The sequence below is a fragment of the Taudactylus pleione genome, unplaced genomic scaffold (genome assembly GCF_031769625.1).
Source record: "Taudactylus pleione unplaced genomic scaffold, aTauple2 ptg001314l, whole genome shotgun sequence".
NCBI lineage: Eukaryota > Metazoa > Chordata > Amphibia > Anura > Myobatrachidae > Taudactylus > Taudactylus pleione.
In genome coordinates, this window is record NW_028285714.1 from 567501 (window position 1) to 581466 (window position 13966).

At 41.9% G+C, this 13966-nt stretch overlaps 1 protein-coding gene across 2 annotated transcripts in view; it reads left to right on the forward strand.

The window, feature by feature from the left end:
- LDB3 (LIM domain binding 3) overlaps positions 1-13966 on the forward strand; it is a 201852-nt gene that overhangs the window by 61537 nt on the left and 126349 nt on the right. For both annotated transcript variants that reach the window (XM_088463088.1, XM_088463089.1), the window contains exon 4: positions 10934-11009. In XM_088463088.1, the coding sequence (XP_088319214.1) occupies positions 10934-11009 (76 nt within the window). The remainder of the gene's footprint in view (positions 1-10933; positions 11010-13966) is intronic.

A 13966-nucleotide genomic window follows, 5' to 3' on the forward strand; every position in this document is an offset into this window, starting at 1 on the left:
GATCGGGATTCCGTCCATCGGCTTCCCGACAGGACAGACTTTAGTGGATTATTACATAGATTATAAAGGACAGTTGTGCCTGCCATCAGCTGTTATAAGATTTATACAGCGAATGATTCGTGGTTCATGTCTCTGCCATATGCTGTCCAACATCTCTCTAATGTTGACCGATGTGGTAAGTATGTCTAGACGCAGGGACCAGTTGTGACATCATTGTCTCTATCTTCTGCAACATATGGGTCAGTTGATCAGTCGCCCGTACACACAGGCAGATGTGCACAATGTATCTTTCAGATATATTGCATCAGTCATGGTGCATGGCCGACGCAATATACTAAGTGGTTCACAGATATATCATGTGTACACACTGGTTGTTGGTCGGGACAAAATATTGTTTGTCAGCTGTACGAACAATATATCGTCCACTGTATACCCAGTATTACAGTGCCACACCACCAACAGTAGCAGCATATGGCTGTTTTTTTATTGAATCTCTTACTTTTTTTATTGGATCTGTTACATTTTTATTTTGTCTGTTACATAATTAACAAGAGCCAACCGTATCTTTTCCAAGCAGCAGCTACAATTGTTATTCCATTACCTGACCTATCATGTGTTTTCCACACCTCGTAAATTGTAAGCTCATTTGCACAGAGTCATCTTTGCCTTATGTTTAATATAATTTTAGGTCATTTGTTTGTGCCATGTCATGATCTCTTCAATGTACAGCACTGTGCTGTGTCTCAGCACTTCATGAATTAAAAGATAATAATAGTTATAATAATAATAATATTGTTTTCAGAGAAAATTATTTTGGACTTGTGTTGAAAACATTAGGACAGAAATAGATTTTGAGAAGAACACCCATTAATCTTTTGGCAGTTTTGTGGTAGCCATTGTACAGGTGGAAGTGAAAATGCCCACCTTAATATTTTTAATTGTCTACATTAGAAATTTTGTTTTTGTACATGTTGAGCTTTGTGGTCTATGAAATATAGTACATTTTACACTCAGTCTCCCACAAACTGCAAAATATGCCATGCTCAATAATATATTCATATGTAGTTGATAAGATTGAGGGCCTGATTCAGACACGCTCGTGATCGCATAGCGCTCGCTTACGGGTCAATGGTTGGCCAGTGCGCAAGTGCGGCGTGTGCAATGCACGTGCGCGAGCCCCGGAGCGAGTGAGAACTTCACTCGCTCCAGGGCTCGCTACAAAAACGGGACGGCTGTCGATATTGTTCGACAGCTCGCCCCGTTTTGTAGGCGGGGAGGGGGGGGTGGCTGGACAAACTGAGGCGTTCCCGAAGGAACGCCTGCCATTTGTGAGCGGCCCTGCTGATATCATTCGCGATGTCAGTAGTGAACTTCCTGCTCTATTAGAGCAGGAAGATCACCCTGGCTTGCAGGAACTGAGACCCTACCAAAAGGGTCTCGTCGCAAGCCCGATGGTCATGATAATCGCGACCATCAAATGGCTGCTCGCAAAAGCTGTGGGTGGTCACCCACAGCTATGCGAGCGGTCTGGAGGCTGATTTTTTTTTTTTTTTAAAAACGTCCTGAATCAGGCCATGAGTGTGTTAAATTATACTCTGCATGTGATTGTTACTACTGTCATGTGTAAGAGATTAATTTGTTCTAACAAGAAATTCACAACCAGTGCACATGATGTATATACTTTAGAAGTAGTGATGAGAGAAAATGTATTGTAAATCTCTCATAATGTGGCAGAGACGAATCACACCCCTGGCAGTATTTGGATTTACCAACTCAATGAATACATTGCTGTTGCTGAAAGATCTGTTTTCTTGCTACTGCAACAAATTACATTGTAGAGCTTCTTAAACATATACAACTCAACAAAATCAGAGTTCTGTTGGGACTTGGTAATGTTTTAGCATTTTATATAACAAAGTTAGTATTCAGGTGTGAATGAGGATAAAAGTATTATGTTTTCTATTATTTAGCTATTGATAGAGAGATGTCTTGTCTTCCCTGGATACCAGAGGGCATAGATAGCTAATTTCATTGCCCCAATATTAGGATGGTCTAAAATGGTGGACACTTTTTGATGGTAGACTCAAGGCAAATGCCCCTTAGGATTCAGACCTGTACAGAGGGCCTGATTCAGAGGTGAACGCAGTGCCAATGTTTTGTGCAGTTGAGCTAATGTGCATTTGCAAAAAGTCAGGGAAACCCATATTGCATATGGACGAACCTAATGCTGGGTACACACTTAACGATGTGTACCCAGCATGATGTTGTCCACGGCGGGTCCCGGCAGGGGTGCCGGTATCGACAAGTGCATACACAATTGCTGATTCCAGCAGCGAAGGAGTGACAGCGGGGGCCATGCTGCATTCGGCAGCATGGCCCCCGCTGAAGATGGGCGAAGTCGCTGACAATGCGCGGAAGCGCGTATCATCAGCAACATAGCGGGTACACACTGGCCAATGCGCACGATATGTCCTCTGATCCTCCGGATTGGACGACATATCGTTTTGTGTGTACTCGGCTTTGCTGTACGATAGCAGTCGCAGTTGCATACGGGATTGTGTATTAGAAAAGGCCACTGCGAATCATGTGCGTTCCTGGTAGGTGAATGGGTGGTGACCTGAATGGAGCGCAAAAAGAGACCATCGTGGGCATGTTATGGGAGTGCCAAGGGCATGCAAATGCATGTGGCTGTATTCTCTTTCGCAGCACTGCAGCCACAGAGGCCATTTAATAAGGGATTTGAGATGAATACACTGCACAACCCTTAGTCTGTTTGAGGGGTCGATGGTGCAACCGATGGTGTGTGTCGATGGTGGAGTGTTCTTAACCACCAGCTGATTTACAGATAATGGAAGTAAGTGGGGATCTCTGGGGTTACTGAAACTGGCATTTACATATTTTCACTATTGCGAATCCGTGAGAAATTGCAGAGATGTATGCATTGCGTCCACATCTAAATCAGTGCAGACAAACTTTGGGCACAAACATTTGTGTAAAATAGTATTATCTTCATCTCATAGTTATAGGCATTTAGATTATCATTAAATAGAAAATAAGATTAATCAATCAGTCAGAGTGCTAGCTGCTTTCTGAAGCTGGCCATACTTTACTATGGTCATATTGCATAGTTATAGTCAGACTACAATGACACAACATGATCAGTATGCAATGGATATGGGCTAAAGCTCTACTGTGCTATTTAAGTGTCAGCTGTGCATATGACCTCACACATGGGCTGATCAGGCAACTTAGATTTACATTTTGTTCAAATCCAACCTGATCTGATCGTAATTGTCTAGAATTGGGTTATACACTGTACAATGATTTGGTTATACTCTGTACAATGATTGGGTTATACACTGTACAATGATTGGGTTATACACTGTACAATGATTGGGTTATACACTGTACAATGATTGGGTTATACACTGTACAATGATTGTTCTTTTTAGTAAATTTGACCAAATTAGCTTATCTAAAATAAACAAAACTATACAAAGTGGCCTAAATATTACTCCTTTTATTGGTTAGCAAAAAAAAGGTCTCTATTGTCCCTTTCTCAGGCAAAAATCTTGCTAGTGATTCAGAAATTACAAGGCGAATACAGACGGTACACAGAAAATTGGACACACTAGTCAACAGGGTATAAAACAAAGCATTGCTTTGCCTTAACAGCTCCCACAATCCTCTGCTGCTGGCAGCTCTTTGTAAGCCGCTATACAAGGACAGGATAGTGAGCTGTAAATACATATGGTGCTAAATGATTTGTAATGGGAATCATTTCTGCAGATTGGATTTATAAATGCCAGAACAAAATAAAGACAAGATACAGTGTGCAGCATTGACAATAAACACAGCAATTTCTTCACTGAAAGGCTGAATGATTACTAGTAGTCAGAAGTTATATGCAGGGGAGTAGACAGTAATGTACTCTACCAATCACTGTGCTTTGTGACAGGAACAATCCATTTCAGGAGTAATTCAGTTTACGATAAAAGCCAGTCAGTGGTTCCCATCTCCATTATTTGTGTTTAACAATTCTGTTTTGTTGACTGACTGCCTTAACCCAGATTATATGAAACACATCAATGGCTGCCGAAGCTGTCTGTATTAAACATGGATCATGATGACTTCATTATTTATATTTAATGTATGTAAGTGTTAGGATAAAAAAGTGTTCCACAACCTCATAGTAAAGGGGTATATTTTCTAAAGTGCGGGTTATTACAAGTGGAATTGTTGCCCATGGCAACCAATCAGATTCTAGCTATTATCTTCTAGAAGGTGCTAGAAAAATGATAGGTAGAATCTGATTGGTTGCTATAGGCAACATCTCTACTTCTAAAAACCTGCACTTTAGTAAATATACCCCTAAGTATTTACACTGCACAGGCCAGTATTATTTTGAAATATGTGTACATCTAGATGAAGCCTTTTCCCACAATAAGGTCCTCTAGCACAAACAGGGCAGGTTTTGAGAATTCCCTAATCATGTACTGATGTTGGTTCAGAACTAGAGAAACTCTAAGCCATTGTATATGTCCATGACATCTTGGGTTACTATATCAGTCATGTAAATCTGGACACATGTGAATTACATGTTGTAGTTGGCTATATAGGTGCATGCTTACAGTGTTTATGCAGGGCCCCCCGGAGATCTCGTTCATGCCCTGTTGTGAATACCAAGGTGGCTGTGCCAGCTGCTGAAGAGGGCTGCGCCTTGACAATGCTCACCCGCCCCTCTCGGCATCCCCATGTTTATAGTGTAAATATATATCATGCATGCATGTAAACTAATTGCATTTATGCCATACAGTATGTGGCATTCATATGTGTTCAAATTACTTGGCTGACTACCCTAGTCAAAGCAGAATGAAGAGGTTAGTTATTCATTGCATACAACACTACTGATATTAATAAGGGTAATCATTCTATGAGGCAAACCAACTACATTGTCTGAAGAAGGATGTGAAGGCATCAAAATACAATGAGTTACATTAAATAAACCAATGCTGTCTAATTATTTCCCAAAGATGGTCATATTAATGCTGTAACTACATGTACGTGTCTAAAGGAGCAATACCTTTCAAAAATTATGTCCTTAAACTGATTCTGAAGGCCAGCCATGCCATGGACTGCCAGTAATGCAATTACTACATTGTTAATTTTCCTGTTGCACAATTTCTTTACCTTGACATTGGAGTCCTATACTAAGCTTGGAGAGAGATAGTATAGCCCGGGTAAGAGAAGCAGGAGGGTGGCGATGGGGGTGGGGCCTGATGGTTTGCGTCATTTGCGATTGGCTAGAATTTACATAGGGGGCGGAGCCAAATGATGTGATAAATGTATAATCACGTCTTAAGCTCCGCCCCTACACGGAGACCCACGATCGTCGCAGGAATTCTCCTAATGTGGGACAAATGCCTACCCTTCCGGGGGTGCCGGGGGAGCCTCCTGCGAAAACCGGGAGGGTAGGCGTGTATGAGATAAAGTGAATGGAGATACAGCACCAAACAGTAAAGTAAAAGTAAAAGTAACAGCTACATTACAGTTACTGACAGTTGGTCTGAGCACTGCCCCCCACCCCCCTCCAGAACCATAGCAAGGGCTCTGAGCCCTGTCCCTTTTGCGCATGATGTCATGATGTCACGCATAAGGGGACAGGGCCTCCAGCTCCCAAAACTGCAGCAGTGTGGAGCATCTGGGCAGTGGTAATTATGGCATGGGGGCTGCCTGTAGCATCCAATGATGCAGTTATACTGGCTGCAGGGTGCCGATCCAGACACCCTGCAGCCAGAAGCAGGGGCCGTGGGGTGGCAACGGTGCTGCCCACAGAGCTCTGTGGCCACACCAGTCGCACTCCCATAGTTACGGCCCTGCCCTCCTCCCACCAGTGTCAGTATTGTCATTACCTGAGATTTCCACTCCACCCCCCCCGCCCCAAACACCTATTGAGCATCCAGAGACAGGACGGTCTTAACTAATTATTATAAAGACTAGTATACTGGACCCAGACTCTGGGCCTGATTCAGACCTGGTCGCTAAGCTGCCCTCTATGTCTTAGAGAGCGACGGCAGCGAGCGCACGCTTGTGTATAAAGAGGCCCACTTTTCTTTCTTAGCACACGTCATCTCCAGGAAGTGTAAGAATAATAGGTAACATCGAGAGCCATTGGAGATGCTCACAGCCCTTGAGGTAGACTTACCCCACCGCAAGCACTGCGATCAGTTCAGGCTAAAATACAACCAAGTGACGTGTTCAATGACGCTGCTTTGCTAATTATGCACACCCATTAAACTCCGTTTTGACGCCTGCGTTCGTACATCCACTCCCCCATTCACAAGCACCTTCCCCTGTCACCACCCACAAATGGCGCTATCTGTCACTCAAAGTAGCGTCCAGTCTGTGTACTATGAGCGCACGATTCCCAGCTGCAGTGACTGATTCACGCATGTGTACTTTGACGCATACGCATGCGCATATGTGCGATAATCACCCCTAGCGAGCGACCGCAGCTTAGCGACCGGGTCTGAATCCACTCTTCGTCTCAGGACAACAGCCACTGTGATGCATGCATAGTGCAACTCGGGTGCATGCACAGAAGTAAAACATGGGGCACTTGTACCCGATGATTTGCTTGCAACCATCACCCCCTCTAATAAAAAATATAGAAAAAATACATATATTTTTTTACACCTATAGAACTAACAGTGTCAATGACAAATACAGAAACAAATTGTGATTTTATACCAATGTGTGCTTAAAAACAATACAACAGCTGGAGGAGAACAGTGAAATATTGGTTTTGTACCAATCAATGCATTGCAAAAAAATACACTTGTTACGGTAATATCGGGCCTCCCAAATCTACAACATGCGACAGTAACTGCCTGTGAGGAGAACCCGGAGCTGAACTACATTTTCCTCTAGTGACAAGTAGCAACTAATATGGCAAAATGGTTGTGATTGGCTGAGGCTGCCATGATTTAAGTCTGTCAGGACAAATTCTATAGTCTTTTTGATTAATTTAAGGCAATCTTGTTATGTCCAGAGAATGTTTTAAGTTATATGACAATAGTATGGAGTGTATGCTGTGATTTAGCCTGGAATTATCTCTAGTTAATCATTACCATTTTATTATTATAGAGGGGGGGGATTATTTTTAAAAAATGTTCATCTACGGTATAGTGACTACAAGTCTTTGCAGCCATTTAAATAAAAAATGACAGTAAATTGGATGTGTTCATTCAACCTCATAAGCAATTGATAGACAGGTTGAGATTCATTAGAAGCCAACTCCTGGAAATACCCAGCAAAGGGATTAGCTGCCATCTCGATTAATAGCAGTGACCAGAACTGTCAGCATAATATACCGCCTCAGCGATTCCTAAATTTCCACCTTGGAAGAATAACGCTAAAGTGGCAAAGATATAATTGACTATATGGCCCAAAGAAAATGACTGCCTACAGGTTGAACAGTGACTATTTAATATTGTTTAAATAATACTTCTACAAGTATTTCTAATTCTTACACCATTACCATTTATTCATGGAGGTTGTTCTGATCTGATCCTTTCATAAACATGGGCTAAAAAGCCTTTGATTGTGACCATGTACAGTAATATAGAGGTAAAGATATGTATAATGGGCCTGAATCACTGCGGATCGCTGTTTCGATAGCGTATGCAGAGGGACAATTGTTGTGTACTGCGCATGTGTATGCATTACAGTAGTCCTGCGTCGCCACAGAATTGCGAACACTGCAATTACGCAGCTCACAGAAAGCCATTGCAGAGTGAGTGATGGGAGGTCAGCATTTGGGGGTGGTAACAGAGGGAATGGTCAGAGAAACACAGGCGTAGTTGTCCGTTTGAATGCTGTTACATGGGCGTGCATAAATTAGCCACTGCGATGGAGCAGCTTGAGTACTTACTGTGTGCGACGAGGTTAGCAATTTCTGAGTAAGGTCTGACCTGCTGTATTTGTGCATGAGGGGCCGATGTTACTCGATGTTCCCGATGTATACGCAACACTGCAAGGTATTACGGATGTGAGATAGGGGAAGTGGGCGCCTCTATGCTGGCCGTCTAGGCTGGCCGGGCAATGCTTTGCGATTGCAAACATTAGCATTTTCATAGCAGATCTACGTGCGTAATCGCAGCCGTGATCGCAATAGCAATCCGTAGTGAATCAGGCCCAATGTGTGGGCCCTCCTATCAGGGGCATATTAAGAGTGGAGGGGGCCCATGTTCACTCCTTCACTCCCCATCCGGGGCCCCCTCCACTCTCCCCAGCTGCCGTCAGCGAACTGACAGCAGCAGTAGACTCCTAGTATGTGACCGGAGTCTATTGTGCATGCGCAGGTCACTGAGAAAATGGCTCGGCAGCCATTTTCCCAATGATTTCCTACTGCGCATGTGCAAAATGCAGGGAAAATGGCCGTGGCAGCCATATTCGCCGTTTTGTGTAGCGCTACATAGGCAAACGCAGGGGGGGGTTGGTTGCCTGGAAACCCCCCACCCCGGCCCACATCATGACCACAATAACAGTATATAATAAAATTTTACTAGCGCTGCATGTTTTGAAGATCTCTGTATCACAAATGAAATGATTACCACAAACAGTCATGATTACGTCTGTGCACCAACTAGGCGATCTGGAAAACATGCAGTTAGGGGTGCACTACTATAGACCACCTAATACTGTATAACATACACTAACCAGTGCACAAGGAAACCAATGTGTACATATATGTCCAGGGCAGTGCTAGGTTCTTCTGCCGCTCCGCCAAACTCCTGGACTTACTCCAGTGCTCTCTAATGGTGCCCACATTTGAAATAAAAACATTCAGTTCATGAACGATGTCCCTACCGCCACATCAAATGGGTTAACTTTGTTTGCTGGCCCTGTATATGTTGAAATTATGACATACACTACACTTTGTATGACGCATATTAAAGCTGGATAAGTACTAATTATTCCCTCTTCATGGACTGGCCACACTCGCTCTAAAATCAAGCATTTGGAAACCCCCCCTCTAGAAATCCTGCGTTTGCCCCTGCGCTACTCAATGGGACTTCGGAAAGGTACGTAAGAAAAAAAAGGATGGGTGCAGGGTGTGCAGTGCGGGCCCCCCTGAACCCAGGATCCATGTGCACCACACACCCTGCACCCATTATAAATATGCCCATGCCTCCTATGTCTTTCTATGCATAGTTAACAGGCCAATGTTAATATCTGAAGCTTAGTGTAAGGTTGCTATGGCTCAGCAACTTCTACCTGATTATGTTACATTGAAATGTTCAATAATGTAATCTTCCCAGGCATATGGGAGGCCTGTGCTTCTGCTGGATGAAGAAGGTTTCAGCAAATAAAATAATTTGCAAACATTTCTCCTTTCATCAGAATATATTGTACCACAGTATGTACTGTATATATATCCAGTACGGTGATTTCTGTTATTTTACAAGGCATTACTTTTATATCAGATAAACAGAATACAAATAAAAAATAATAATAGCAATTAGTGCATCATCTCTGTGAATTGTAATAGTTTCTAAATTTTCAATGCATAATCAAAGGGCAACCAACTTATTGTTCAAAGGGGAAGCAATTGGGAAGCCGATGCCGGGATTCTGACAGGTGTCGTGATTCTGGCGCCAGCATTCTGACTGCCAAAAACCCCGCAGTCGGGATATTGACCGCATCCCGTATACAGGTGTCGGTGCCAAATACAGTGTGAATCCTATGGCTGCAGTGATAATACACAATAATTATGAAGTGTAAATCACCAGCTAAATCACCGACTAAAGGTATAGAAAGAGTGTAGTGTATATGCAGCAAATATCAGCGGCTGGTTCAAGTCCCGGGTATGGCTGTATTTTAAAAATATTTTAAAATGTGTGCGTTAAATAAGGAGGATCTGAATGAAGGTGCTTGGGGAGGTGGCCACGTGGAGGGATAGTCAACAAGGGAGGAGATAGGGGAGGACAGGAGATGCCGGGGATCAAAGAAGAGGAAGATACAAGGGAGAATGATTATAAATAGAAATTGACAGGCATCACTGAACAGCGCCCCCTGCCCTCCGGTATCTTGCGCCGTGGCACATGTTGCACCACCCTAGTTACCGCCCTGATATTGATAATAGGATAAATTATTAGTTATTTACATAATTAAATTGTTCTTTAAAAGTCAGTTGAGGTGTATGTCATGATCAGGCCTGCATATCTAATGTGCACCTGTTTTTGCATTTCAAGATGTTGCCGTTGTATACACAAATAAGATTGCATAGATTATGGCTGGGCAGAGGGTGAATCAGGCCTGTTACTGGTGAGCACAAAATCACAAAACTCATCTGTAGCGTTAGAGAGGCAGTGCGTGATCATTTACCGAGGCTGCTCAGCCTCTTCTGCAGCGACATAAACAGTAGATAGGAAGCTGCTATTATAAACCTTGCCTCGGGGAGGGGCCGTGCCTCTGGGTGTTGCCAATGTAGTTCCGCCCCTGCCCTTATGGTTTAAATAAGTTATATTTATAAAGTCCAGAACCTGAAGTCTGGATCATAACTGTGGCTTGATCACATGCTCACAGCTTTATCTCTGATATATTTGTCTGTGCTACCTAAAAACTTTGACACTTATGGTGCATGTAGCTACAGATTTAATTTGCTGTAAGAAAAACAACCATGCCTTTGTAAAATTTGTAAGTGAATTTGCCATTATTGCCTCTTTTGCTAAGGATATATATTGCATACCCAATACTCTTGAAGTTAAAAAGACTTTACAATGTTTATGGTGAAACTATCTTTCTTCTATTTGCAATTGAGGGATTCTTCTGCTACAGTATGTATGGTCAATAGTAGGAAAAGTTTGTTAGACAAAGCTTGTGACAGTTTTAATGAATAAAAATCTATGTATTACGTTTTTGTAAACAGATCCAAACGTCCAGGTCCAGTTCCAACAGCTACACCACGAATGGATTCTCCTATGCCAGTGATCCCTCATCAGAAGGTATTTAATAGAATGTCTTGGCTTCAAAGGCTCTTACAAATTGTGCATTTCATTATTTATAGATACAGTATGTCATCATTTATATCAAAGTTTTAAAGTCTACTGTGGATTGACATTACTGATCTGCTGTACTCTTACTAGGGTTTCCTCTTTCCTAATGGCGTTTACCTTGGTATCTTAAATAGCTTACTTTCCATTTTGCAATTTTGAGAAAGATATGCTGTAATGTTTTATATCATGTCAATTAAATGACTGTTCCATCAAAAACTGAAAAGTTAGTGGAATATTGGTCCCAAAAGACTACTTACCTGCAGTCTAGCATTCATATTATTCAATCTGTGATAAATGTGTTCCTGGTGGTTAAATTCACTTCAGCCAAGTATCTGTTTATTCAGATGTTAAATAGTTATCATAGTATTTGCCTGCAAAAATACATTACAACATTATATATATCATTTTCTTTGACTTGAAGTGACAACAGTATTACTACACTGCATATATAACCTTTAGCAGATTATGTTATAGCATAAGCATTATTGAGCCCTAGTTCAGCAGTACAATTATTTATTTGTAAGCTAGTGAGCATTTCACATATAGTGACAATACTTTCAACAAGCCCATGTGATGATAAGATTCTCGACCTTTTGGCTAAGACCGGTGTACACTGTGGGGCTTACAGGTGCCCCCGGTAGGTGATGGGGTATCATCAGCTCCTCTGGGCAAGATTCTATGTGCCTTTAGTGCTGCGTGAACCAAGGCACTAGTGATAAGGTCCCACCTTTGCACTTAGTACAGCACTCTGTACTAAGCACTTTTTTTAGTGGGAGAGCAGAAATATCCGTATCCTTGGGGAAGCTTTGGCCAACTCTGGGAAGAAAGGGGCAAGCCCAAGCCTTGGGCGGAGAAAACTCCGAAAATCCTTGCCGCCTAATTGGCCTTTTGGCTACCCAAAGTTTCCTTTTTCCCTTATGAGGCTTTTTGGTTCCTGGGGGATAGGGAGAAATTGGGCCATTCTTGTTTTGTAGAAGGTCCAAAAATCCATGCCCTCAGCACAGTTGTATTGCTGTATTGGGTGATTTGGGCATCATCTTAGGCTTTATTTTCTATCTTCCTCTTGCAAACATGAAAAGACAATGGGCCTGATTCAGCAAGGAACGCAGTTGCTAATACGCACACAATCGGGCGATTGTTTAGTTCTGCGCATGTGTATGCATCGCAGGGCGTGTGCACAAACCGGCCACTACGATCGGGACTGCAATCTCAGTGACTACCCAGACCCATCTCAGAGTGATCACAGGAAGTGCATTTTGTGTGAGGTTGTCTGCAAAACGCAGGCATCCCAGTGCGTTTGGACGCCGTCGCAGAGGGGTGCATAAGTTAGCCCCTGCTATGCCGTATGCAGTCTGAGGACTCATAGGGTGTGTAGATGTTAGCAATTTCTGAGTAAGATCAAGGCTTCTGCATGTTTGCGTGAGACTGCGATGGTACTCGATTGTACCGATGGTTTCGCAGTATTGATAAACATTACGGATGTGTGCTAATTAAAGTGGGCGTCCTTGTGTAGTGCTACAGCAGGATGGCAATCGTAATGAATTACCATACTATCGCAATTTCACATGCAGTTGCGATCCGTAGTGAGTCAGGCCCAATGTATCATAGTGTAGTATATATGATAAAAGTTTTTAACACCACTTGTGACACAACACACTGAAATCCTTGAAAAGGTGAAGAGAGGCCCTTCTCAAATGAAAAATAGGTAAAGTTTCTCTTTTCCACAAAAGTATAGTGAAAACAACCTTATTATCCTGGATGTACCCCTTAGCATGTTAGGCTTACACAGTAGACTTGTTTTGATTGCATATAATAAATTCTTTCAAAGTCCCCACCAGACAGATTGTAGATCTCTACCAGTATATCTAATAAAGTATAACAAAAAATAGAATGCATCTAGTTCATTATCCTTATGTTTAAAATGTAGGCAAATTTTATAATACACTTACAATATTAATAAAGTACAAAGGATAAATTTGCAGATGAATAATGATAGCTTGCTCTAAGGGTAGTGAAATCACCTACCAAAGATATTAGATGGCACATTCAGTAGTAACAGTTCTGTAGGGTCTCCGGAGAACCATCCAGGTAACTGCGTCGTGAGACTGTGAAAATCTCAGGTGATTGCTCCGGTAGTTGGGATCCTTCACCGGCTCTACCAATGTGTTTCAACTTTTTAATTAAAGTCTTTTTCAAGGTGTATGTCTACTTTTAGCCCATTCAGTTTTATATACTCTCATAAATTAGAATAAAACAATCACAGCTGTTTCCGATAGACAAATGTCTCCTGGATGCCCATAACCAGAAGTGAGGCATGTGGGTCACATACCCGAACTAAAGCTAACATTTCGATTGCATTCCACCTTGTTATACTGGATATTATATTTACGTGTCAATACCGGAAGTCAGTGGTGAGGAATTTGGTTTTGCATTCCAAAGTAAAGGAACTCATATGTTCCATATATAAAAGCGATCTTTATGACCATATATACTATATATGGTGCTTTGGTATAATATTAATGATGCTTAGGCTGAAGTCTATTTGAAAAAATACATGTACAAATCAATACTTACAAATGATAAAACAATTACATAAATACAACTACATATTCACTGTTGATTGTTTACAAAATGACCTCTTCCCAGTGTATTCCTTTAGGTAGTATAAGTTATTGTTCTCACACTTAATCACCTGATCACTGCATTCAGTTTCCATATGTAACTCCATGGTGAAGGATTTGTGAAGTCAGTTTTGTATTTGGCAATGTGACATAAGAGTAAAATACTGTACTTCATTTCTATCACCGTAATTGGAGGATCTGCTTGAAAAGACCATTATTTCAAGATTCTGTTTTAATTAACATTCCTTTCGGTGTTTCCTATAATTTATTTCCAAAGATTTTAAT